The 25432-nt window shown below is 36.5% G+C and overlaps 1 protein-coding gene across 1 annotated transcript in view; it reads right to left on the bottom strand.

Annotated features, from left to right (window-relative positions):
* The window catches only part of LOC148301914 (ubiquitin thioesterase trabid-like), a 33282-nt gene that overhangs the window by 764 nt on the left and 7086 nt on the right, over positions 1 to 25432 (bottom strand). The window contains exons 3-15 of the mRNA XM_088272514.1: positions 19003 to 19122; positions 16339 to 16513; positions 15085 to 15218; positions 12735 to 12915; positions 11851 to 11964; positions 10876 to 11023; positions 9961 to 10157; positions 7400 to 7528; positions 5564 to 5705; positions 4715 to 4959; positions 3815 to 3959; positions 2984 to 3092; positions 1748 to 1896 (exon numbers count right to left, since the gene is read on the bottom strand). Of these exons, the coding sequence (XP_088128640.1) occupies positions 1748 to 1896; positions 2984 to 3092; positions 3815 to 3959; positions 4715 to 4959; positions 5564 to 5705; positions 7400 to 7528; positions 9961 to 10157; positions 10876 to 11023; positions 11851 to 11964; positions 12735 to 12915; positions 15085 to 15218; positions 16339 to 16513; positions 19003 to 19122 (1988 nt within the window). The remainder of the gene's footprint in view (positions 1 to 1747; positions 1897 to 2983; positions 3093 to 3814; positions 3960 to 4714; positions 4960 to 5563; positions 5706 to 7399; positions 7529 to 9960; positions 10158 to 10875; positions 11024 to 11850; positions 11965 to 12734; positions 12916 to 15084; positions 15219 to 16338; positions 16514 to 19002; positions 19123 to 25432) is intronic.

Below are 25432 nucleotides of genomic sequence, written 5' to 3'. Positions count from 1 at the left end.
AGTTTTACATGTTATTTATCAGTACTCTGTGGTAGTTCGAAAACCAGGATTTTCAAAACTGTTTTTGGCAATTTTTGGCAGACTGAGTATAGTTGGGGTCGGGGTTGATGAACAAAACCGCCTGACAACAATGTGAAAAGCAGGGTCTTTATGCTAACTAAATATAGTAACACAACAACAAGTCAAATGGATAGGCCATAATAGAGGACACCCAGACCTGCTTCTTACAATTGCGAAAGGCATGTGCGAAGGCACAAACTAAGAGGACAACCCCGTTTGACTTACATGGACTAAATTATCTCCGGCATGCGTTGTAGCAGATACGCCGAATTGTAAAATCTACAGGTTTAAATACAAAGTTTATATAAAGCAGATGGAAGCATTTGTAGCTTCTAAAACTAGTCTGATGTGGTAAAAAAACTAGTTTTTATTTATAATTTAAAGTGTTTTCATACAAATTTCATGTTAACGCCCAATATACGATAAATTGCAACTTGATTTTCCTTAAACCCAGGCAACATTTCACAAAATTGAATTTTTTATTTAAAATAATGTTTTCGTATCCAAAAAACAAGTTTTCCTTCGTAATAAATATATCGTTTATATGACGCAGTGCCCTATGCACCATAGAGTGTGAATAAGGGTTTGAATGAAAAATAAATATATGGTTTTGAAAAGAAAAGAGTTATTGAAAGGTAAGGAGTTTAAAAAAATTATAAAAATATTTTTTCAATATATATTGTCAAAAAAAAAACAATATATATACTTTCTAAAAAAAATAATGTCTAGTGCTCAGCGCGGCCGAGTGCGTTGTGATTTGAACACTTGAGAACTAGGCCTTAAGTGGGAAATTAAGTTTTATTGGATGTTCCCAAAATTTCATAAAATCTATATATTTTCTTTAAAAAAAGGCAAATTCCGATATCTGTAAACAAAAATTCTTGTGCGGAAGCACGACCGACCTCTTTTGCGATCGTCCGCATTCTTATTGAATTTTGCAAATTCCCTTTAAAAATTGGACATTTGGCTATCACCCAGTACCCTGTCGGCTGACACTCTATCGCATGGGTGGCCAACCTTTTCAGCAGCCGGGCCAAGTTTTAGAAACGATATTTCCTACTGGCCCGTCAAACAAAATTTCTTTAATTATTCAAAACAAACATGAAACATATTGTTTTTTTAAAGATGACATAAAAAATAATATCCAAACATATTCATTAAATTAGAGGCAATTATCGTTTTTTTTTATTAAATTAGGAACAGACTTATTTTTGAGAAATCAGTTTTCTTTTTTGGACACAGAATTTTAATGACACTCTCCAAACATTCTTTAACCATTTTGCAATCTGAATATTGGTTGTATTTTTTTGCTAGTATCATGGCTATTGCGTAACTAGCTTTTACAAAGTATTTTGACTATTGAATCACACTAGTCAGTCGGTCGAAACAGCATCAATGTGTATTTAAAAGTCTGTCACAAAATGTTTAAAACAAATATACCAAAGAAGAAAATGTCACGATAATGAGATACTTCTAAATATGGATATGATACGAACTACGCATGATAGAATGTTCTTTTGGTGGTTTTATGTACACTTAAAAAAAAAAGTGTGATATGCTCCGCGGGCCAAAAGAAGACAGCCGGCGGGCTGCGGGTTGGCCACCCTTGCTCTATCGCATCACAGAAACCAATGCGGTCAGACGATGAGGAGGGGGGGGGGTGGTCGGATGATGAGGCGCTGCTTACGCGATTCTCCTGTAGTGGTTGAGCCACTCCTCCAGCATCTGTGCCACGAGCAGCGGCCTGTTGCGCGTCCTCTGCCGGGCGACCAGCAGCCCCCCGCCCGTGCTGCAGGTCAGCATCCACTGCTGCATTATGGCCTCCTCGTGACCCAGCTGAAAATGTTAAGCAAACGGATGAGATGAAGATAGTACGGTGGAACCTCTGCGTAAGTCACATTTATTCACCAAACACTTAATAGTGAATCAAGCTTTAAAATGCTATAATACTGGCCATTATCCGCACCCAATGGTGCACAGGGCACTGCATCGTATTGACACAGTGTTATCTTGATTATTACTTACATGAAGGCAAGGTGATCACTCATCAGGGACCAGTCCAGGGTTATATTAAATAAATATGTATTAGAGTATAAAATCACTAATAATTATTTTCACCGGGACCTCCAGCTCGGTAGCTAAACACGCTGACCGAGACGGAAATTTCTAGTCATAATATATCTTAATACAAATTACGTTCTCTTCAATAAAGAGACTAAGCTCTTGTGCTTGGAGAGGTACATACACTCATCGTTTTTTGTTTACACTTATAAATGATAAAATAGTTTTAAATAGGTCATTTGGTTTTTAGTTACCATACCTGTCAATTTAGGAAAATTGCGAAAATAAATACTAGAAAAAATGTGTTTCAAAGTTTTCAATACCAAGGTGAGCTCTTCTATATCTGGTTCAACGCCTGTCTGCTCTCGGCTTTATGTTCTTGGCAATACTTGGGATTGGCTTCTATCACTTTGTAAACACATTACTTGACTTGTAAACACATTACTTTGTAAACACATTACTTGACACTTGACTCTGGCCAATATCTGTACCCGACGGATTCTCCAGATCTTTGGACACGTTGCGCGTGGCAACGAGGATAGCCTGGAACGACTAGTCGTGATCGGTAGCCTGGAGGGAAAGAGAGTAAGAGAAAGAGAGGGAGAGGAAGATCCCCACACGATGGACCGATCAAATTAAGGCAGCAGCAGGCACCTCGGTGGTTGGAGCGCTACGTGCAGCGCAGTCAAGGGATAACTGGAGAAGAGTCATTGCTTCTGCAAGGGTCACACCCTTCAGCAATGAGGAATATGACGGAGAAGAAGAAACACATTAGATAGTTTTTCTATTGATTAGAGCAATGTTCTGATTTAGAACCTTCCTTAAACCGTCAAATATGTATGGGGTGGTGATTTAGACGTACCTCTTCACAGTTGAGGAAATGTATCGGTAGGAGCTTTCCCTCAGAGTCGGTGAGAGGAAGGAATATCTCATCCTGACCGTCGTCATCTTCTTCCCTGGTACTCCCGGATCTACGCAAACAAATTCCAGGTCACAAACAGATATTCTGCATTAGTATTCACATGTAGTATGGAGATGTATGCCGAGATTGGAGATTATTTGTAATCTCTTGACCTGGTTCCAAAGAGATACCGTAGAACGGGGCTACTTGAACTTCAACCCTTTCCGGTCCTATGTCGAATGTCATTCGACATAGGACGCGAAAGCCAGGCCTTTGCATCGGTGACTGTTTTCACAGATATCATACATTAGATGTCTATAAAATGTAATAATAAGAGACAAGATTGTAAACATTCAAAATAAAAATGAATTTTTAACACAAGTGTAGTTTTATTTAAAAAAAACCTGGATGTATTGTTTTACCCTATAATGCTGTTAATATATTGTGGACCTGATGGAATTTTAAATTTTTTTTATGGACTGGAAAGGGTTGATGTGTTACTTGAGCTCAGTACAAAAAAAAATATTTAGATCTGTATTTGGTCTACAATAATGAACATATCGACATGATTCATTGTTTCCCTGACAGGTGACGCTTATACGTTCATTATTGTGGACCAAATACAGATTAATTTTTTTTTTTGTACTGGGCTCAAGTAACACTTCAAAGTTCAAGTAGCCCCGTTCTACGGTATATGCTGAGATTGGAGATATTCTGTGATCTCCTGATCTGGCCCTAATGAGATTGATGGCAGTATTGGAGATATTCTGTACTTGCGAGTGACGTATCTACCTGCAGATGTACCCCGCCGTGTTGCCTGACGCCTGCGAGTAGGGCTCTATGGGGACGAGGGCGGAGAAGTGGCCCCGGGTGTAGCCCAGGCAGATGGGTGACTTGGAGCAGAAGGATGGGTCCCACAGGAGAGGCAGGTAGACTCCTGAAAGGTAAAATATTCCAAATTCAATTAATAATTAAATAATGCAATTACTATTCGTCAAAAGCCTGCAGAAACAATGACTATCTAGTCATTGTTGTCAGTATTAATTCATGAACAGATTTTTTGCGGGAAATGCTCAAAAGCGCCTTTCACATACTGTTGATAGAGAGCGGGAGACGCTTATAAGCGTTCTATTTGCTTACTTTTGGTAGAGGGCGAGATACACTAAAAATACATTGTGTAGATCATAAATGAGTTTGCGGTTACTTGTGATTAGTATACGACCCAAATTAGTATACAAATTAGAGGAGAAGTTGATGCAAAAACCACCCAACAACAATATCGTAGTCATACAGGAGAAAGTGACCAAGTGCAGTTTTTACAAAAACGTGATCATCGACTGTTTGATATCTCACTAGCTTAATATTGCCCTGAAAAAATCCCAAAGGATTTTAAAGTTGGAAGTATGTATAATGTATTGAATTGTTAAAAATGACTAATGCATTGATGTTTTTTTTCTTGCTAAGCAAAGGTGACTTAAATGGCCCTCCTGAACATTTTACGTTTTGTTAGTTGGTCACTTTCTCCTGTACGACTACGATATGTTAAAAGGATTTTATCAATTTTAGCTTGTATGAGTATTGCATATACATAAACTTGGATGAATTTTTGCAGTATCCTCGCATTATTAACATGGCATAAAAAGTTAATACACCATACATATCCTGGACGGCTTAAGCAGTTTGCTTGGTTACCTTGGAAGCAGGCGTAGCCGAGCGCCTCCCCCCGGAAGGAGTTGACGACGTCCACGGCGTAGACCAGCACGGGGCGCCGCACCACATGCGCGAGCGCCCAGACGTGCACGTGCGCCAGCGAGCGCCCGGGCTGCGCCGCCGCGTGCAGCGCGCGCGCCCAGTCCGCCTCCAGCTGCCGCTCGTCCGGCGCGTAGCCCGCACGCGCCGCCTCCAGGCACTCCTGCGCGTGCCAGCGCGAGTACAGCCTGGAAGGAAGACAATTTTATCAATCAATCAATTCTCCTGGGCGTGCCAGCGCGAGAACAGGCTGGAAAGGATACAAGTCCATTTTTGAAAATATTCCCATTGTGATTCATTTGTCTAGTTTTCCTCTTTGAAAATTTTAGTTTTGTATTAATGTAAGACCGTATCAATTTTCATTTAAATGGTCTGATGATGGAATGATTTTCCGAAATCGGTAGCCACGAATAAGTGTTTATAAAAGTGGTTTTTTGCCTAGAATTTTCACTCATGAATTACATGAAATTATAGTAACTTTAAACATAAAGAGTAAATCCACTCACAAGTAGGCATAGACTATGAAACTTATAAAGTTGAAGCCTGAGTAGGGATATGATAAACGGTGTTGCATAAGCCGTAGCTAGATTTCAGAGTCACTTGGAAGTTAGGTAATTCAAAAAACAAAATTACACAAAGTGAACAATGGATGATAATGAGAGTGAAATAAATGCAATTACCATTTTAAAAAAAGGACCTACAACCTGAGGACGAGGAGAGCTGACCCCAACAGTCTATAAAGACGACAAGTTGGGATGGAGCCAGGAAGGAGATGAAACCACATCTACTTACGCCCTTCCAGCGTGATGGAGAGTGTCCGCCAAGGCCCTCCGGAGAGTGTTGTCCCTGTCAAAAACCCCCCAGGTGGCTTGCAGTACGGCATCCAGGAGGCAGTCTCCCGCTGACCTGTTCCACAGCGCATACAGACGGGAACCTGAACAAACAACATCAAACCTGACACAGCTGTGACAAAAAAAAAACCACATGATATAGTGGATATACCCACATAGTCTGGCAATTCTAGATTAGTCTCTTCTAGAAGTCACATGAGTGACTAGAGCTACATTTTTACGTGATATGTGGCTATTTTTTATTAACTGTGTTAACGGTTGTTCTTAATGTTGTTTTCGTATTATATAAAGGAGGGTTTTTTCTAACATTTTATTCAGTTTACCGTTAGCGGTTATATCAAAACAACGGAGGAAGTGAATACAGCACTAGAAATGTTCTTTGCATCGAAACCCGAAAGTTTATATTCAAATGGGATTAAAAAATTGACAGAAAGATGGAAGAAAGTGATTTAAAATATGTAATAAACTAAATTAGTAAAGTATATGTGAAAAAATCATTTTTGTTTTCATGAAAAAATACGACGTTACTTATGCATCTTAGCATTTACCTAATCGAATAATTTCATTAATTGATTCGGCAGTCACTTTGTGGTAAAATCTATCCATTTTTAATAAATGTTTTACTTAGTAAATACCACTATTTCTTAAAATCTACTGTGACACGTGTTTCAATGCATTCCGCATCATTTTCAAACACCGTATTGTTTGAAAATGATGCGGAATGCATTGAAACACGTGTCACAGTAGATTTTAAGAAATAGTGGTATTTACTAAGTAAAACATTAATTAAAAACTAATAGAACAAACTAAAGTCAAGGAACTGGCCATCTTTTACTGATAATCTTCCACCACCTTACCACACATCAACCAGTTTATTTTATTGACAACATTTTGAGTGTGTTCAAATACTTGTCAAATACTCTCGCTATCTATTGCTTTTAAAGGGACCTATTAAAATAAACTGTGAATGCGGGAAAACAATGAATGTGGGATATAGAGGTCAAATACACAAGGAGATACGATCGAGTAAAGATACCATCCTCCTAATCTTCATAACCATTAATAATAATAATAAAACCCTTATCCGCATCCGAGTGGTGCATAGGGCACTGTGTCATATAAACGCAGTGATATCTTGATCGTTTTTACACATGAAGGAAAGGTGATCAGCCCTCCGCTTCAGGTACCAGTCCATGGTAATATTGAATAAATATTACAGTGAAAAAATCATATATATTTATTTTAACCCCCCTTGGGAATCGAACCCAGGACTTCCAGAACGGTAGCTGAGCGTGCTGACGATTACACTACGGAGGCGGACAAAACCATTGGTAGGTTAAAATTCTAAGAAAATTTTTAGATGTAAATAAATATGTATACAGTAGTGGCCAAATGTATTATAGACTGGTAATATATATTTTTGAAGACATTTTCTCACAATGTGTGTCAATTTTTTTATATTGAATTCACTTTCTAGTTCAGCAGATAGCTTTAAAGACATACTAAGACGATTTTTTAAGGATTCATTAACTAAAATTCAGTCTTTGTGATGAAGTGATCCTTTTTCTGGACAGTTTTCATAAGAACCAGATTTTAAAAAATATGAAAAAATTTTTTTTGGACTGCACACTGGGAGCAATGAATTTTTTTTAGCTATTTTTACCCCGGTCAACCCTTTGATTTTGATGATTACTCGAAGAACGATGGATAGCGGTTTCTTTGTAGTTGATTTCATTGGCTCAGTCGTCAGTTATTTTTTTGCTGTAATGAAACGTACCTAATCTCATTGTCAGCTCCAGACTCCAGTTGATGACTCCGGCTTCTCCCTCCAACTGCTGCTGAGCATCCCGGTCCAGCAGCTCTTCGAACAGTTGGTCCTGTATCGGCTGAGGTAGTTCTTCCACATCTGAAAACAGTTTATTTCATCATCATTATACTAATGTGTAAAGGCAACTATACGTAATTTAAGTTGCGGCTGTTTGGCATAACACGGCTCCAAGCATTCTTATAACTTCTTCATCTCTTTTAAACATTATCCGCACCGTAAATAATAGTAAACAGTTGCTATATACGATCAGTTGCTATATATGAACAGTTGAGGTACCACTCATTGTGTAAGTAATATTTATCATTTTGTTTTAACTATATTCTTCTTATTCTTCTTCTTTTAACCCTTATCCGCACCCAATGGTGCATAGGGCACTGCATCGTATTGACGCAATGTTATCTTGATCGTTAATTATATGAAGGCAAGGTGATCACTCCTGCGCTCCAAGGACCAGTCCAGAGTAATATTTAATAAATATAAGAGTGTAAAATCACTAGTATTTATTCTCACCCCCCCTGGGAATCGAACCTGGGACCTCCAGCTCGGTAGCTAAACACGCTGACCATTACGCTACGGAGGCGGACATTATTTACGTAAGCTAATATTCATACTGTCATAAATCAGTGTAATCCAATAGCGAAATGCATCACAATCACCGGTCCTGTATGGAACCAATGGGCATTGAACGACACAAATCTGCGGTCCCGTAAAAGACCAATGAGCAGCTAAGGGTTTTTTTTTTAATATAGAATGGCGTTGCACATGAAATACATTGCTTTTGCCAATGTCAAGTTAATTGAATATTGTTCTTAATTATACAATATGATAGACTCATTATTAACCGGATCCACGCGGCTCGCATAACCGTATGTGTTTTCAGAAAACATTCCCTGTACGCGGCTGACATAACCGTTTGTGTTTTTACTTTACTCCAAGTTTCGAACCTCAGTTCAACTTGGAGGGATTTTTTCATGGTGTGGAACTTTGGATAAAATAATACGTCAATCCTTGGCCTTATGACATCTGTTGAAATATCTGACTAATAATTTGTAACATCACAAGGATAAATAAAAGAACAGATCTCTCATTTTTCTTGCGGTCGGTAATTAGTCCGCGCCATAATCATGCCCTATATCTGTCTCACTCTCGACGCTACGCATCGCCAGCGGGTAAGAGTGACACACGATGCGTGCTTTGATTTATTTATGTTACGATCTTATTTGTTTATATTACGATATATTTCAAGAATAATGTGACACGAGTGTATTATAGAGTACCAAAAAGGCACAATGAATCCCATTGAACGTTTTTGCTTAGGAAAATAAATCGTTTCTTAACTAAATACATGATAAAAGTAACAATTTAAAAAACGGCAAAATACCGCCGCGCACGGGCGTCTCTCAGGAACAAAGTGAACGCGGTTAAAAGGTTAAACTATAAATTTATTCCATTCAATTTCAAAAAAACAACTTAAAGTCTGTACATAATTGGGTTCCTGCTCGCCAGGATGAGATGGATATCTGTAGGGAGGGGAATAAGCGGGGCCAGAGTTTAAAAAATTTATTGGGCAAACAAAGAATATGTGGTTAAGGTCTTCCTCTTCAAAACGACACTCGCGAATGCAGCTAAGGGTTAAAACGTACATAGAACTTTGAATGTTTAATTTAAATATGTTTTTCTCTTCGTTCTTTCCCCGCAATGACTGATTGGCAAGATGATACTTGTTTTGTTTGGAAATGCTCCAACAGTCACGTTTTACGAAGAATTTGTACTGTTAGCTGTGTCAGAATAAATTCTTAGAATGTGTTATGTGTTTCATTTGGATAATGTCCAAACCGATATGAAGTAACATTTAGAAATTTCAGAGAACTGCATTGTTACGACTGAAAAGCACTTTTTTTATATAGCATCATATTTGGGGTGAATCAAAATACCTGCCAAAACTAATTGTCACCAAAAGCTTTATAAAGAATATTCATCTTAATAATGCAGCACTAATGGATTTTTAATTTTTTAAATAATGTTTTACTTAGTAAATACCATTATTTCTTAAAATCTGTGACACGTGTTTGATGCCTTCCGCATCATTTTGAAACACAGTATGTGAAACTAATTCTAAATAAAAGATTTATATTATCCACTGACACTTGGTGATGGAATTGCATTTTAATATATTATTAGATCAAAATTAATATTTTTAGCTTTTCCACTTTATTTTTATTTGACCAGCGACCGGGTTTCGTCGTTACCGACATCATCAGACTGGTCTGATGTTCTGGAGGTCCCGGGTACTGGTACCTGAAGCGGAGGGCTGATCACCTTTCCTTTATGAGTTAACAACCAAGATAACACTGCGTTTATATGATAGTGCCCTATGCACCATTGGGGTGCGGATAAGGGTTTGAATGAATAGGCTAGAGTCTGTTGTTCGAAGCGCCCGACTACAATGTGTTAATAAAGGTTGAGGTATTTGCAGTATTCAGGAGGCCGGGTGATGGAGTTGGGCTTACCGGCCGGCAGACAGAAGGTGGTGATCTCGTGCATGTAGCGGCACGGGAAGCCCTTCTTCTGCAAGATGATGGAGGCCACGTGCCTGCGGATGGAGCTGGCCAGGTCGGGCGCCACGAAGGACGGCGCCCGCTTGATGCCCGGGCCCCCGCCCGAGATGCGCGACAGCAGCGACGACAGGATGTCCTCGTGCTGGAACCTGACCGAGACAAATTTCAAATTTAAAAATTCAGCATGCACAAAATGAGCAAAATTTGTTCCAGAATCTTGCTAAGCGAAACTCACTCACAAGTCCCGACTCACAAAATAATATTGAGAAAAGATCAAGATAACACTGCATTTATATTGATTGATCGTTAACACATGAAGGAAAGGTGATCAGCCTTCTGCTTCAGGGACCAGTCCAGAGTAATATTAAATAAATATTATTCTTCTTCAAACCCTTACCAGCAACCAATGGGTGCATAGGGCACGGCATTGTATGGACCCTATCGTATCTTGATCTTTAACACATGAAGAGAGGGTGATGAGCCCTCCGCTTCAGGGACCAGTCCAGAGTACATAATATAAAATAAATATTAGAGTGTAAAATCACAAAAATTTTTTTCACCGCCACCTGGGAATCGAACCCGTAATGGCTAAACACGCTGACCATTACACCACGGAGGCGTCTATACTAGTCGGAAAATAAAATCGACGAGAAACCCAGGGTAATATTGAATAGATATTAGAGTAAAAAAATCACTTATATTTATTTGACCCCCCGCTGGGATACGAACCCGGGACCCCCAGAACGGCAGCCGAGCGTACAGACCATTACACTACGGAGGCGGACTGATTGAAAGGGTACTTGCACACAAAGTGTTAAGTACATATTGAGTACATGATTTCTCCTGATTAAAATGCAGAATACAAACCTTATGGCGAGATGGATCAGGGTGTATCCGGCATCGAAGGCAGACGCCCTGTTGAGGAGGCTGACCTCCGAGGCCGTCAGCTGGCGGGTAGGGTCGCCCCCGCTGGACAAGTACTGCTCCACCGGCGCCATGTCTCCATCCACCACACCTAAAGCATCAAAGGTATTCAATTGTAACTTTGGATACAACATCGCAGCTTTAGTTTCATTATTGTAACTTTGGATACAACATCGCAGCTTTGGTTTCATCATTGTAACTTTGGATACAACATTGTAGCTAGGTTAGAACATTTTAACTTTGGATACAACATTGTAACTCAGGTTTCATCATTTTAACTTTGGATACAACATTGTAGCTTTGGTTTCATAATTGTAACTTTGGTTTCATCATTGTAACTTTGAAAGCAACATTGTAGCTTTGGTTTCAGAATTGTAACTTTGGATACAACATCGCAGCTTTGGTTTCATCATTGTAACTTTGGATACTACATTGTAGCTCTGGTTTCATCATTGTAACTTTGGATACAACATCGTAGCTTTGGTTTCATGATTATAACATTGGATACAACATTGTAGCTTTAGTTTCATCATTGTAACATTGGATACAGCATAAATATGGCTACAATAGTTTAGAGCAGTATTTACAGTTATGCCTGTAGGAAGAGCTACCGCTATGCTATAACTGCAGTTTTCTTTTTTACTCTCCATTTTTCTCATAACACTCGGTAATCCGAACGAATCCCTAATCTGAAATACCCACGTCACGATTTACGTGTACCATTCAGTACCTAAATAAAAATGCAAAATAAAAAGCATTTTCATGAACCACAGTTTTTTTTTTCTCATAACCTTCGGTAATCCAAACGAATCTCAATCTCAAACATCAGAATGACCTACTGCACAATTTGCATTCAGATTAGCAAGCTGGCATTGAAGAATATTAAAAATATAGTGTGAAATGATGATTTGTGATTACCTAAACACGCTTGCAACCACGCCCAGTCGGTCTGCCTATGTCTTTTGAGTCTTCTATTGTTGGTTGCCTCCATATCATGAATTGGACTCTTCTGACCGCATATTTCATTCGATCCTAGAAATACATACATATTTTTTTTAAACATGTGAGTGAAGTAAAAATTCAACAATCTGCCTTATAACAAGGTAAGTACAGTACTGAAAATTGTCATTTTTAATAAACAAGAATGTTTCGAATTTGAACAATATACATATTTAGGAGTTCCAAGAATTTGAGTAGTGTGGTTGTCAATCACGGGTAGAATTGATGAATGTTACATGTGTGTAAAGTGATCACTTGAACCAGCCTATGATGCCCAGATTTCCATCATATTCCTTTTCATTCATATTGAGATGTCAAAAAAATAGCATAAAAAATAACACCTAGTTGGAGATAATCCAGATTTGTAAACAAGTATTTGGACGCACTCAAAATGTTGTAGATTATACAAAAAATTGGTGAATATTACCCATGTGTAAAGTAATCACTTAACCAAGTCTATGATAGTGGTAAGCCACGTAAATGCCAGGACTTCAAAAGGTTGATAATTAATGGTTGATACTTTTCTGTACAAACAACACACATAGATTTATAAAAATATGAAATTCATTTACAGGGCAGTTTAAGTGATCACTTTCTTTACACACGTGCAATATCCTACCCATGATTGACAACCACACTAAGTACTAAAATTTTCAGAACTCGTGTAAAGTGATCACTTAAAGCAGCCTATGACGGTCGTCGGCCCCGTAAATGCCCAGACTTCCATATTCTTCTTCATCTTAGATGAGATGTCAAAAAAAAAACAAAAAATTCTACAGATCTATAAATAGGTTGATAATTACCAAACTGCGTTCTGGACGCGTGCTTATTGTTGGGCTTGAGGTCGGAGGAGTCGTACCCGGAGATGACGTGGTCCCTGTCGTGCGAGGGCGTGTGCAGGGGGCTGGAGAGGGACGAGGCGCTGCGGGAGCTGCCGCACATGGCGCACTTCACAGACTTGGGCCAGTTCTCAAACGTGCACATCTGAAATACGACATTCAAATTTCAATGAAATCAAATTATTTGAATGACATTCAAATTATTGAAATGAAGACACAATTTCAGGTAAAAGTAACTTTATTTTTCAGAGAAAATAAATGAAAATTAATGAATATTTCAATCAAACATCTTTATGAAATACAGCAAAAAAAAAAATACCTTGTGATTATTTACAACATTTTGAGTATGTCCAAATACTTGTTCCCAAAATCTGGATTATCTCCAATTATAGGAGCTATTTTCATATTATTTTTTGACATCTCATCAAAGATGAAGAAGAATATGGAAGTCTGGGCATATACGGGGCTAATAGATAATCCAGATTTTGTGAACAAGTATTTGAACACACTCAAAATGTTGAAAATAAATTATCTGGTCAAATTATAAGCTTAAATGATAAAAATGAAAATGATATTTTCTGGCGTTTCTCATGTGTGTGATTATAATCCAGGATTCGGACCTCACATACTAAGTTTCTGCTCAATAAAAAGCTTCTTTCCATCTCACCAATAGATGTCTCTAGTGAAGATCTAGTGATTCAAGAATAATGTTTCAAAATTGGTTCATATATATAGAACTTCCAAGAATTTGAATAGTGTGGTTGTCAATAATGGGTAGAATTGGTGAATGTTACACGTGTGTAAAGTGATCACTTAAACTAGCCTATGACGGTCGTCAGCCCCGTAAATGCCCAGACTTCCATATTCTTCATCATCTTTGATGAGAAGTCAAAAAATAATTTCAAATTATTTTCATGGCGTGAATACTGAACGCACACTCGCACTACATTTCAAGCACTGTGGTACTTTGACCTTTTCCTTACAGTGCTAAAAACTTCGGCGTGCAGCGGTGATATGTATTTTGTACACCATATGAAAATGGTGTCCAAAAGTTACATTCTTTAGGGTGGTATGGACATGTGGAGCGAACGAGAGAATGACTAAGAAAGTACATGTGGCGAATGTGCCTAGTCAAGAGCCTAGCTCTTAAATTTATACATTTCGTTGTATAAAATAAATTACATCAGATCTTTGATGATCTTAGAAGACAGTCTGTGATTTCTAATCTTCTTCCCTTTTCACTCATGAACGACAGCTATTGAAAATCTCTTCTTGTTATCATCATCCTTGGTAATTTTTTATAGTTCAATATAGAAGCTAACCTACCATCACCCCACTTCTCCGCAGGGGTAGACGTAACGATAATATGCCACATCATTCCGTCTTTGCAAACATTCTTTGCCTCTTCCATATTCACGCCTTCATTGGTGCCTGAGACAAATACTGGGTTCCAAGTGGTATGACTTCGTCGGGAATGAGGATTTTTTATTTATTTTATTTTATTTTTATAAATCACAATTTTTAACATATATTAAAAATAAAAATAAAAAGTTATTTTGCAGAGACCCACCAAGCCACCTTGTGTGTCTTGTCGGTGGAGTTCTTTTTGCATACATTTTTTTATTGTTTTTTAACCATTTTAACCTAATATATACACACAAAAAAGGAGAAAAATTAACAATATAATCTTTTTTACAATGTTCATAAAATTAACTCTTGATCATTTACCCATTCCTTTATTTTGCCTTTGTTCCATCTTTTATTTTGACCTCTAACATCCGTCGGCAACAAATTAAAAATGTTCGGAACGATATATTGCAGTGTTCGACTTCCATATTTATTGTTGATTCTTGGGACTATCAGACCTTCGTTTTGTGTAAATCGTGTATCATGGTTGTGTACTAGAAGATTTCGATATTTTTGTCTAGTTTGTTGCTCAACGATGATACTCATCCACAATATTCCACGTACCGGCAGTAATTTTAAATGTTTATATAACAAGATTGGAGTGAAGTGAGGAGAAAAACCCAACAACCCCTCATACTGGAAGTCCTGAAGAGATACGTCCTTAGAATGCCATCTGAGAGCATTAACTGTCTCTTCTTCCAACCCCGAGGATTCCGGCGCCCCGGAAGGCTGCTGACGACCGTTCACCGACTATACTTAGCGGAACTTCGTGATGCCAGACTGACCTGGGAGGAAGCCAAGGAGATGGAGCGTGACAGAGTGACTGAGAAACGTCTCGTATTGGCCATACGCTCCACCTAGGGAGCAAACATGGAAGAAGAAGAAGAAAAGAGAATATTCCTTTTACCTGGCACGGCCATTTCTTAGGGCCTTGTGAAGGTTGCTGACTGGTATCAGCCACAATGGGAGTTACATCGCTTGCGCTTGATATATTCAGCATCGCCATCGGCTCTTGGATGGTCTCTAAGGATGGAATTTTACCTAAAATAAAATAAAGAACAAATCAGAATGTTAAGATATTAAACCTAGCCGGATCTAACAGGGGGATCGAAATCCTCCATATCGCTCACTCCTTTCAAGAACGTCATAAATCAAAAATCTTCAATTTTCAGTCGTGTATGTTTTCGGAATGCCCAGAAAATGTACGATATCCCAGCAAAAAAGGCATATTTTTAACTTAATATTTACCCGCTACAGGGCAGAAAGTGTTGTTTTTGCATTTTGAAGAAAAGGTATTGTTTTATTATTTTTTTAAATATACTAAATATTTTTCAAATGGAGAAAAAACTTTCAGGTTTTACCTAAAAAGATCTGTTGCACAGTAAAAAGTTCAATAAGTGGCTTGATATTTATTTTTAATACATTGTATTATATTTTTTTGATTTATGACGTTCTTGAAAGGAGTATGCGATATATGAATTTTGATTCCATAACTTTAGTATTATAAGAGCTAATTACTCCATAGTTTTTATAATCTTAAAAAACAATATTAAAGAAAATACTTGCTTTTTTATTTTTACAATTTCAACTCGTAAAATGTTTCAAAATATTGTTTTTGATAAAAAGCACAATCAATCGGTACCGCGAGATCTACGTACTTATTTATATGCAAGTAAATTTTTTTCTGCTAGCGACATGTTATTTCTCTCACTCTTATATATGTGTTATTATCACACGGAAAGAGAAAGACAATTAGAATGCTTTCGTATGATTTGAGTTCCAGCCTTTGATTTTTTTTAAAGGAATAACCGGCAAAGCCAATACTTTTAGAGGCTTTTCTGCGGGTAGGATAGTAAGGATAGGGAAGGCAAATGTGAAAAACACATTACAAACATCCAGACCAATTGAAAATAAACGGTTCAGGAGTGGCAGGAATCGAACCCGCAGTGCCAATTTTGCGTCTATTCAACTATGCCATGGCACTTGTCTAGTTAGTCAGCGCTCGGCTGCAAGCTGGAAAGGATGTGAAATCTGTGACTCTGAGTTGCGTGCTACAATTTCCACACAATTATGAACTGGGGTCTTTCGGTACCCCGCTTCGGATCACGTGTAATTTTTGGACAATCAGTACGGGAAAAGGTTAGAATGCAAAGTTAATGACCTTTGTGGCTGGTATGCTGGCGACACAGCCCTGTGTCGTGGGGCAGCTGAGAATGACACTCGTCGCACTCCCACGGCGCCTCGCACCCCGCCGCGCTAGCTGAACTCTCCTCCGCCTCCCGCAGCCTGAAGATGTCCTCGTTCACCAGGGACTTGACGGCGCGACACATGGTGCACTGAAACCAGAATAATCACGCGTCAATCACACGCCAGCTAAGAGAGATGCGCCGTATGCAAACGCTACAGTTTGCAAAATATTAAAAACCATATACAGCGAAACCCGGATTTTACGTCCCCAGATTTAATATTTTCAGTCCAATTGCGTGTTATTATTTTAGTCCCTATATTTTCGCACATTTACGTTTTTTTCCCCCCGTTAACCTTTTAACCGCGTCAACTTTGTACCTGAGAGACGCCCGTACGCGGCGGTATTTCACCGTTTTTAAAATGATTACTTTTATCATGTATTTAGTTAAGAAACGATTTATTTTCCTAAACAAAAACGTTCAATGGGATTCATTGTGCCTTTTGGTACTCTATAATACACTTGTGTCACATTATTCTTGAAATATATCGTAATATAAACAAATAAGATCGTAACATAAATAAATCAAAGCACGCATCGTGTGTCACTCTTACCCACTGGCGATGCGTAGCGTAGAGAGTGAGACAGATATAGGGCATGATAATGGCGCGGACTAATTACCGACCGCAAGAAAAATCACGGATCTGTTCTTTTATTTATCCTTGTGATGTTACAAATTATTAGTCAGATATTTCAACAGATGTCATAAGGCCAAGGATTGACGTATTATTTTATCCAAAGTTCCACACCATGAAAAAATCCCTCCAAGTTGAACTGAGGTTCGAAAATTGGAGCAATGTAAAAACACAAACGGTTATGTCAGCCGCGTATGGGACATGTTTTATGAAAACACATACGGTTATGCGAGCCGCGTGGATCCGGTTAACGTCAATACTATTCTGTCATTGGATTTTAGACTCGATCTGTAAAGTTCTTCTTTTTGACATTATAGCGAAAATTGTTTACATGCAGATTTTACATTTTTTGTTTGTTTTATTCAATAAGGCATCAAATATTTACAAAAAAATTAATTTAATTTAATTTTTGATACTCCCAATTTATATGTTCCTTCTCTTTAGGTTTTTGTATGCAAAAAATCTCATCACAATGATTTTCACAAAAAAAAAAAAAAAAATTGTCAATACTCCCCATTTACATTTTCTGTCCATTAAAGTATTTGTATTAAAAAAAAACTCATATACATGATGGTCATAATTAATTTTTTTTTTTTTTCAATACCCCGCATTCAATTTTCCCTTCATTTAAGTTTTTTTTTTTTAAATTGTAAAATAGGGGTTTCATCGTATACATTATTGTCAACATTTCCATCCCTAGAAAACATACTTCCCAAATATACGAAATTATCAACCTGTCATAAAATTTCTCCATTCACTACTATTTTACATCCAGATCTACATTCACCTCTTTCAAACCACCGTTACTTTAGATTTGTCAAAACTCATTGCACTTTCCTTGCACACATTTTATACAAGCTCCTGCAGATCTTCTCTACTATCGGCAATAAGCACAGATCGCTCACTCCTTTCAAGAATTCCTTGATTTTTCAGGAGAACGTTTTTAATGTTTTAAAATATAACACAAAGTATTAAAAAGAAATATCAAGCCACTTATTGAACTTTTTACTGTGCGACAGATCTTTTTAGGTAAAACCTGAAGGTTTTTTCTCCATTTGAAAAATATTAAGTATATTAAAAAAAATAATTAAACAATACCTTTTCTTCAAAATGCAAAAACAACACTTTCTGCCCTGTAGTGGGTAAATATTAAGTTAAAAATATGCCGCTTTTGCTGGGATATAGTACATTTTCTGGGCATTCCAAAAACATGCACAACTGAAGATTGCCATTTTTTGATTTATGACGTTCTTGAAAGGAGTGAGCGAGATGTGTTGAGATGGTTTGAGCAGAGGAAGACTGAGGAAAACCTAGGACTATCAAGTATTTCAAATACTTGACAGTGATCAGGTCAGGAGTCGGAACAATTGACGGGTATGTATGAAGAATATTTGCAAAGACGGAGCGGTGTGGCATTCTATTCTCTCTGCCACCGGCGTGATGGTTAGTTAGTTCGCTCCTCTCACACAACATCACCGGGCACCTTACATACATTCTCTCACATTCAGAAAGTCTCTTTCTTTCGCGCATATCTCGTAATAACCTATTTTATTAAAATTAAACACTCGAATATACCACTTTATCGAGTTTTATTTTTATTTTCGACTGGTTTCGAAAACGACAGATGTTTTCATCTTCTGGTACAAATTAAAACTAACGAACAAAAATATATTTAGGTGTATATATAGGTTAATAAATATATGGAGGGGGGTTAAGGAACAAGATTTTTTGTAAAAGGAAACATTGATAATAATGGTGACGTATTTTGAAACAGTATATTATTAATTATTGTTTTATCTGAATTAAATTTTTTATGTATTTCTAAATTTTCTAAATTATTCATGACTTAACCTTCAATAAAATAATCATGTCATTCCACAAAGTTAATGCCGAATCAATAAATAATATTATCGTAATAACCTATTACATGCGAATCGTAAGTTACCTTTAAGGAGAGTGGAAAGTTCTCGTAAGTGCAGTAATCGCAGGACCACTTCTTGTTGTTCGTCTCGCACAATGTGACCGGCGATGTTGCGCTGGCATTCGTCATGATGCCTTCGTTACTCTGGAATTTCACAATACGTGTTTATTCATATTTAATGTATACATCCGTTTATTCATATTTAACGTATGGTCTGCCTCCATAGTGTAATGGTCAGCACGCTCGGCTACCGCTCTGGAGGTACCGGGTTCAAATAAATATAAGTGATTTTTTCTCTCTAATATTCATTCAATATTACCCTGGACTGGTACCTGAAGCAAAGTGCTGATCACCTTTCCTTCGTGTGTTAACGATCAAGATAACACTGCGTTTATATAATGCAGTGCCCTATGCACCATTGGGGTGCGGATAAGGTTTTGAAAAAAAATGTATACATATGTAGGGGATAGAAACGGGTGGAGACTGACCATGGCATTTGTCTGATGAGTAAGTAGTCCGGTGATATGAATTTTTTTTCACAGCCTAATTTTTTTTTAACGCTGAATCGTTTGATCTTCAGTGTTACGAATGCGGCGTAAAAAGGAGGTGTACATTAAGCGAGCAGAATTTACTAGTTACTCGATTTTTTATAATGTTGCATACATTTAGTTTATATACATACTAAAATCCAAAGATATATTCGTCATACAGAAGATTTAGTTTTAAATTATTGAACCAATTTTGCTTTTGAATTATCCATGTTTGAATCGCGATTTTTCTGGCATGGTAACCCCAAAATTTGAGGATGGGACGTTGCCGTACGAGAAAGCACCCCGCAAAGATTGGTGTCGTTGACTCCCCCATTTGCGAATGCCGTTTAGAAGAAGAAGACCTTAACCACATATTCCTTGTTTGCCCAGTAAACGACCAAATGCCAACATTTTTCAACACTCTGGCCCCGCTCATTCCTCTCCCTACAAATATCTAACTCATCCTAGTGATCAATGTGTTATTATTAGCTTATAAATTAAAATGAAAAATCACAAGACTATAGGTAACATTCTTATTGAAATCTGTAGAGAAATAAGGGAGATATGAAGGTTTAAACTTTGGATATTTTAATAAAACGAAAAACAAACACCGCTATACGCCATAAAATCCCTTTATGTATATGCTTTATAGAGCTGTAGTAGTAGTACTGTGGATTCGTTTCTGTGACGTCATTCGTTACCAACTTACGAAAACAACGTATTTACGAAGACAAATTTTGCAAAAGAAAATGATGAATGAAAATATTGATTATATTGGCTGTTATAATTATATACAACCTTTTACATACTTTTTTTTTAAAAATTAACGGAATCAATTTAAAGTAAAATAATAAGTTTAATGTGATTTATAATTGAATAATTTGATTTAACTTGAGATTGGCAAAAGTATTAAATTCTATATGCAACACCATTCTATATATTAAAAAAAAAACTAAATTCCCATAACCAAGGGGTTAAAATTTTATTCAAAATACAAAGAAAATATGCTTTTACAGGTACAACCTTCAATATAATATCATAGGGGCTATATGCGTTTGCATTGATTGTGTTCCTGCAGTAAATAGTTATTTGTAGCTATTATTTAAAGTGAGGTGGGTGGTCTGGTTACATCATCACTGAATCAATAGTTCAGAATGACTCGTCGATATTGAAGTTTCAATGACAAACCAAATCACAAAATGCACCTGACAAAAGGATGAAAAACATTCACAGGTTGGAGTGAAATTATCCAACGTTACCAGACAATGTTGACTGAGCCAATGTAACTAGACGTCATAGCAACATTTAGTACCTATTATTTTGTGTGTTATAAACTAAGTATAATATCATAAGGTTATTGGAGACGGATGATAAAATATTTATCAAATAGTAAATTGAGGCAATGTTCCTAGATGCCATTGCAACATTTGGTGCCAAATATTTTGCGTGGTATAAAGTAAGTATCATAAGGTTATTGTACACAGATAATAAAACACTTATTACATAGTAAATTGAGTCTATGTTACTAGATGGTTTTTATTTGTGTTTGATTTCGTTGATAGGTTTTTATTTGCTATAAATGAATTCCTCCATAGTGTAATGGTAAGCACACTCGGCTACCTCACTGGTGGTCCGGGGTTCGATTACCAGGGGGTTCAAATGAATATAAGTGATTTTTCACTGTAATATATATTCAATATTACCCTGGACTGGTACTTGAAGCGGAGGGCTGATCATCTTTCCTTCATGTGTTAACGATCACGATAACATTGCGTTTATATGATGCAGTGCCCTATGCACCATTGGTGTACGGATAAGGGTTTGAAGAAGAAGAAGAAGAAATAAATGGACAATCGGAAATATCACATGATATTATACCATTCTGGCGAATAACATTTTGTCAAAAAATGTCTATTTTAACAGAGTAGCGTAAAATGAGTGCATGTTTTAGTACGGTCTGCTGCCTGGAATAATGCGGTAATTTAAAAACGCTTTATTTTTCTCACAATTGAGTACATTGGAAGTAGGTATGGGAATCTCAAAACGATGCATTTTGAGCTACTTTAAATGGAGAACTAACACATGAATTTCAAATATACAGGAATAATAATTTATGATCGATATTTTAAGTACTATATTTTATTATTTTTATTTAATAACTTACAAAATAATTTTGTTTCTAATTGACAAATCTTATTATAATTTAATTGTTCGACATTATATTAACCCTTCAACTCCGACCATTTTTTCTCATAACTGATCAGCTACTCTGATAAAAAAAATGCGACGTTTTTTTACCATTAAAATAAATATTTTGGTTCCCTAATTTTGGGACACTCTGTCTGGCAATTCGTATGACCATGTTAATTAAGATTAACTGTATTTATCTGAAATATTTTTTGGTAGAATATACTTGGGTGATAGAGAAATCAGTGATTAAAGTTATACCTGCGCCGGGCCAGACATTGTGGCCCACGGAGCTGCCTACTAGAATCATACGGGCCAGAATGTCTGGCCTATAGAGTGGTAAGAGTTAAGTTTAGATAATTTAAATAGTTCCATTTTCATTATACACTACTTCAAGCGCGCTTCTATTTATATATAAAATGAAAATTATAAAAGAAATAGAAAAAAATTGAACAAGATTCACATCATGAAGTCATATCCGACACATCCGGTATTTATCGCTACAGTACCAAAAGTCGATAAAACAGATTTTGGCAGTCAAAGGGTTAAATACTTTTACAAAATAAAATGATTTTTTACGCATTTGTTATTACGTCCGCCTCTGTAGTGTAATGGTCAGCACGCTCGGCTACCGTTCTGGAGGTCCCGGGTTCGATTCCCAAGGGGGGTAAAATAAATACAAGTGATTTTTTCACTGTAATATTTATTCAATATTACCCTGGACTGGTACCTGAAGCGGAGGGCTAATCACCTTTCCTTCATGTGTAAACGATCAAGATAACACTGCGTTTATATGACGCAGTGCCCTATGCACCATTGGGTGCGGATAAGGGTTTTATTATTATTATTTGTTATTACACAAATTTTCGAGCAAAGGTAAAAAACTGAATAATAATTCTAACCACAAAAAACATTTTCCACTCTGAACCAAAGTAAAAAAATAAGATATTCACAACGCTGTGGTTTTTAAATAATCACAGCTTAAGTAAACAGTGATTTAATATTGATAAAGATATTATATATGCAAATATGAATTCACCGATCTAAAAACTACTGCATGTTTTTTACAAGCCACTTAAAAATGAATGGCATAATTAATTGCCTACAGTCGTCCCACAAGACACTCATTGCGGCCAGACATGCAGTGCTTCATATATCCAAATTGAAATTCCAAGCGTCTTTTTTGTCGGATAAGCCAGCGAAATCAACAGGTGTGGGAACTCTAACAATTGTGCATTGAAACAGCATACAATTTAAGCCTTACATTTAAAAAGCGCCCGCATCCAAATCGAGTCTAGAATTTCATCCAAAATTTCTGAAGGATAACTGTTTTTTTTTTACATTTATGGAATTTTATAATTGTCACAGATCTTTCATACAATTGATGAATAAAAAAACAAGGTGACTTTTATTTATAGATTTGGCATTTAATTTGTAGAACTCCATTTTAATTTATATAGTAAATATTAAAAACAAATACTTATTTTTAGAGTTTACTAAATTGTATTTTATTATTTAAAATAAATAAAAATTTGACAGTACAGTTTAGTAGACCCTAAATATCAGTGTTTGAATTTAATATTTAAAATATAAATTAAAAAAGGTAACTTTTCAGTATTTTTCATTTTCCTCAATGTTTTGTATTCACATTATTTGAATTTTTAGTATTCAAATATAAAAATAAAACATTTGTATGACACAACTATTGAGTTTATTAACCATTCCCATACCGATTATCCAAAAACTACACGTGATCCGAAGCGGGGTACAAAAGTCCCCGTTTCATATTTGTATGGAAATCGTAGTACGCAGCTCGCAACAAGTATCAAATCGCTGCTAAGTGAGTCATAGGTGCTACGTCTGTCCCAACGCACCATCAAGCGCCGACTGAATGATGCCATCCGATAAGTGAGAGGTCGGAAATCGGATCAAATGAAAGCCAACTAGTCTAGTTGTCTCGCCCTCTCATTATGGTAGTACAACATATTGCTCACTCCTTTCAAGAACGTCATAAATCAAAAAACTTGATTTTTCAGGAGAACGTTTTTAAAGTTTAAAAATATAATACAATGTATTAAAAATAAATATCAAGCCACTTTTTGAACTTTTTACTGTGCAACAGGTCTTTTTAGGTAAAACCTGAAGGTTTTTTTTCCATTTGAAAAATATTTAGTATATTTCAAAAAATAATTAAACGATACCTTTTCTTCAAAATGCAAAAACAGCACTTTCTGCCCTGTAGCGGGTAAATATTAAATTAAAAATATGCCTCTTTTGCTGGGATATAGTACATTTTCTGGGCTTTCTGAAAACATACACAACTGAAAATTTACGATTTTTGATTTATGACGTTCTTGAAAGGAGTGAGCGATATATTAGAGTGAAAGAAATGAAATGTCGCTAGAAGACACAAAATTAATGTCCTGATAAATAAGAACGTAGATCTCGCGGCACCGACTGATTGTGCTTTTTATCAAAAACAATATTTTGAAACATTTAACATTTCGAAATTATAAAAATTAAAAGTGAAAATTTTCTTTAGTACGATTACAAAAATATAGAGTATATAGCTCGTATAATAATACTAAAGTTATGGAATCAGAATTCATACATGGGGGATATCAATCCCCCTGTTGGATCCAGCTAGGTTAATGTAAACACGACTAGTTTCAAGAGCATTAGTAATTCTTAAGTCATGTTCACATTTTAAAAAAAAAGGAATAACCCGCAAAGCCTCTATTAGAGCCTTGTCTGCAAGTAGGATAGTAAGGATAGGGAAGGTAGATGTGAAAAATATATCACAAACACCCAGACCAATTGAAAATAAATCTTTCTTGAATTTATTTTGCACTTGGCGGGAATCTAATCCGCGACGCCAGTTTCTCAGTCGAGTGTCTACCCAACTAGGCCACAGTGCCTGTCAATGGCACATCAATAAACTCCTAAAGAAATAGTCTTATACGAGTTTTATTTATACATTAAAATAAAAATAAAATATATATATTTTTTTAAATGTAAGTTTTACTTAGGAAATACCACTATTTCTTAAAATCTACTGTGACACGTGTTTCGATACATTCCCATCATTTTCAAACAATGGCATTCAATTACGGTGTTTGAAAATGATGCGGAATGCATAGAAACACGTGTCACAGTAGATTTTAAGAAACAGTGGTATTTACTAAGTAAAACTTAAATTAAAAATAGATAGATTTTACCACAAAGTGACTGCAGAATCAATTTTTGTCAAAACTCATTCCTCAAATTTACGTATGTTATTACCTGAAAGTAATAGTCTAGGTAATCCGTTATAATCGATACATTATTACATTCTACACCGACCTCATAAATATCCGGAATAATGATATTTGACGGGCCCATAAATATGAAAGTGTGTAACCGCCATATTATCTTATCTGCCATCCGGAAATAATACACTTGACAACATCATTCAGAAGTTAATATTATTTTCTATGCGCTATCACAATAATTTAACCCAAAAAATACAAGACACTGTGATAGTGTGTTCAATACGAAGAAATGAAAGAATTAAATGTGTATTTTATATTTACAATATTAAATAAATGTTGTATAACATTTTGTTTTAATTTGTTATATGTATGTGTGAATAATTGTCAACCTCGTAGCGGAGTGGTCAGCACGTTTGGCTACCGTACTGGAGGTCCCGGGTTCGATTCCCAGGGGGGTCAAAAGAAATATGGCTGATTTTCACTTTC

Source organism: Brachycentrus maculatus, unplaced genomic scaffold (assembly GCF_059751285.1).
Source record: "Brachycentrus maculatus isolate JH-2025_06_01 unplaced genomic scaffold, ASM5975128v1 h1tg000503l, whole genome shotgun sequence".
NCBI classification, from domain to species: Eukaryota; Metazoa; Arthropoda; class Insecta; order Trichoptera; family Brachycentridae; genus Brachycentrus; species Brachycentrus maculatus.
This window is presented reverse-complemented; position numbering and strand designations above follow the sequence as displayed.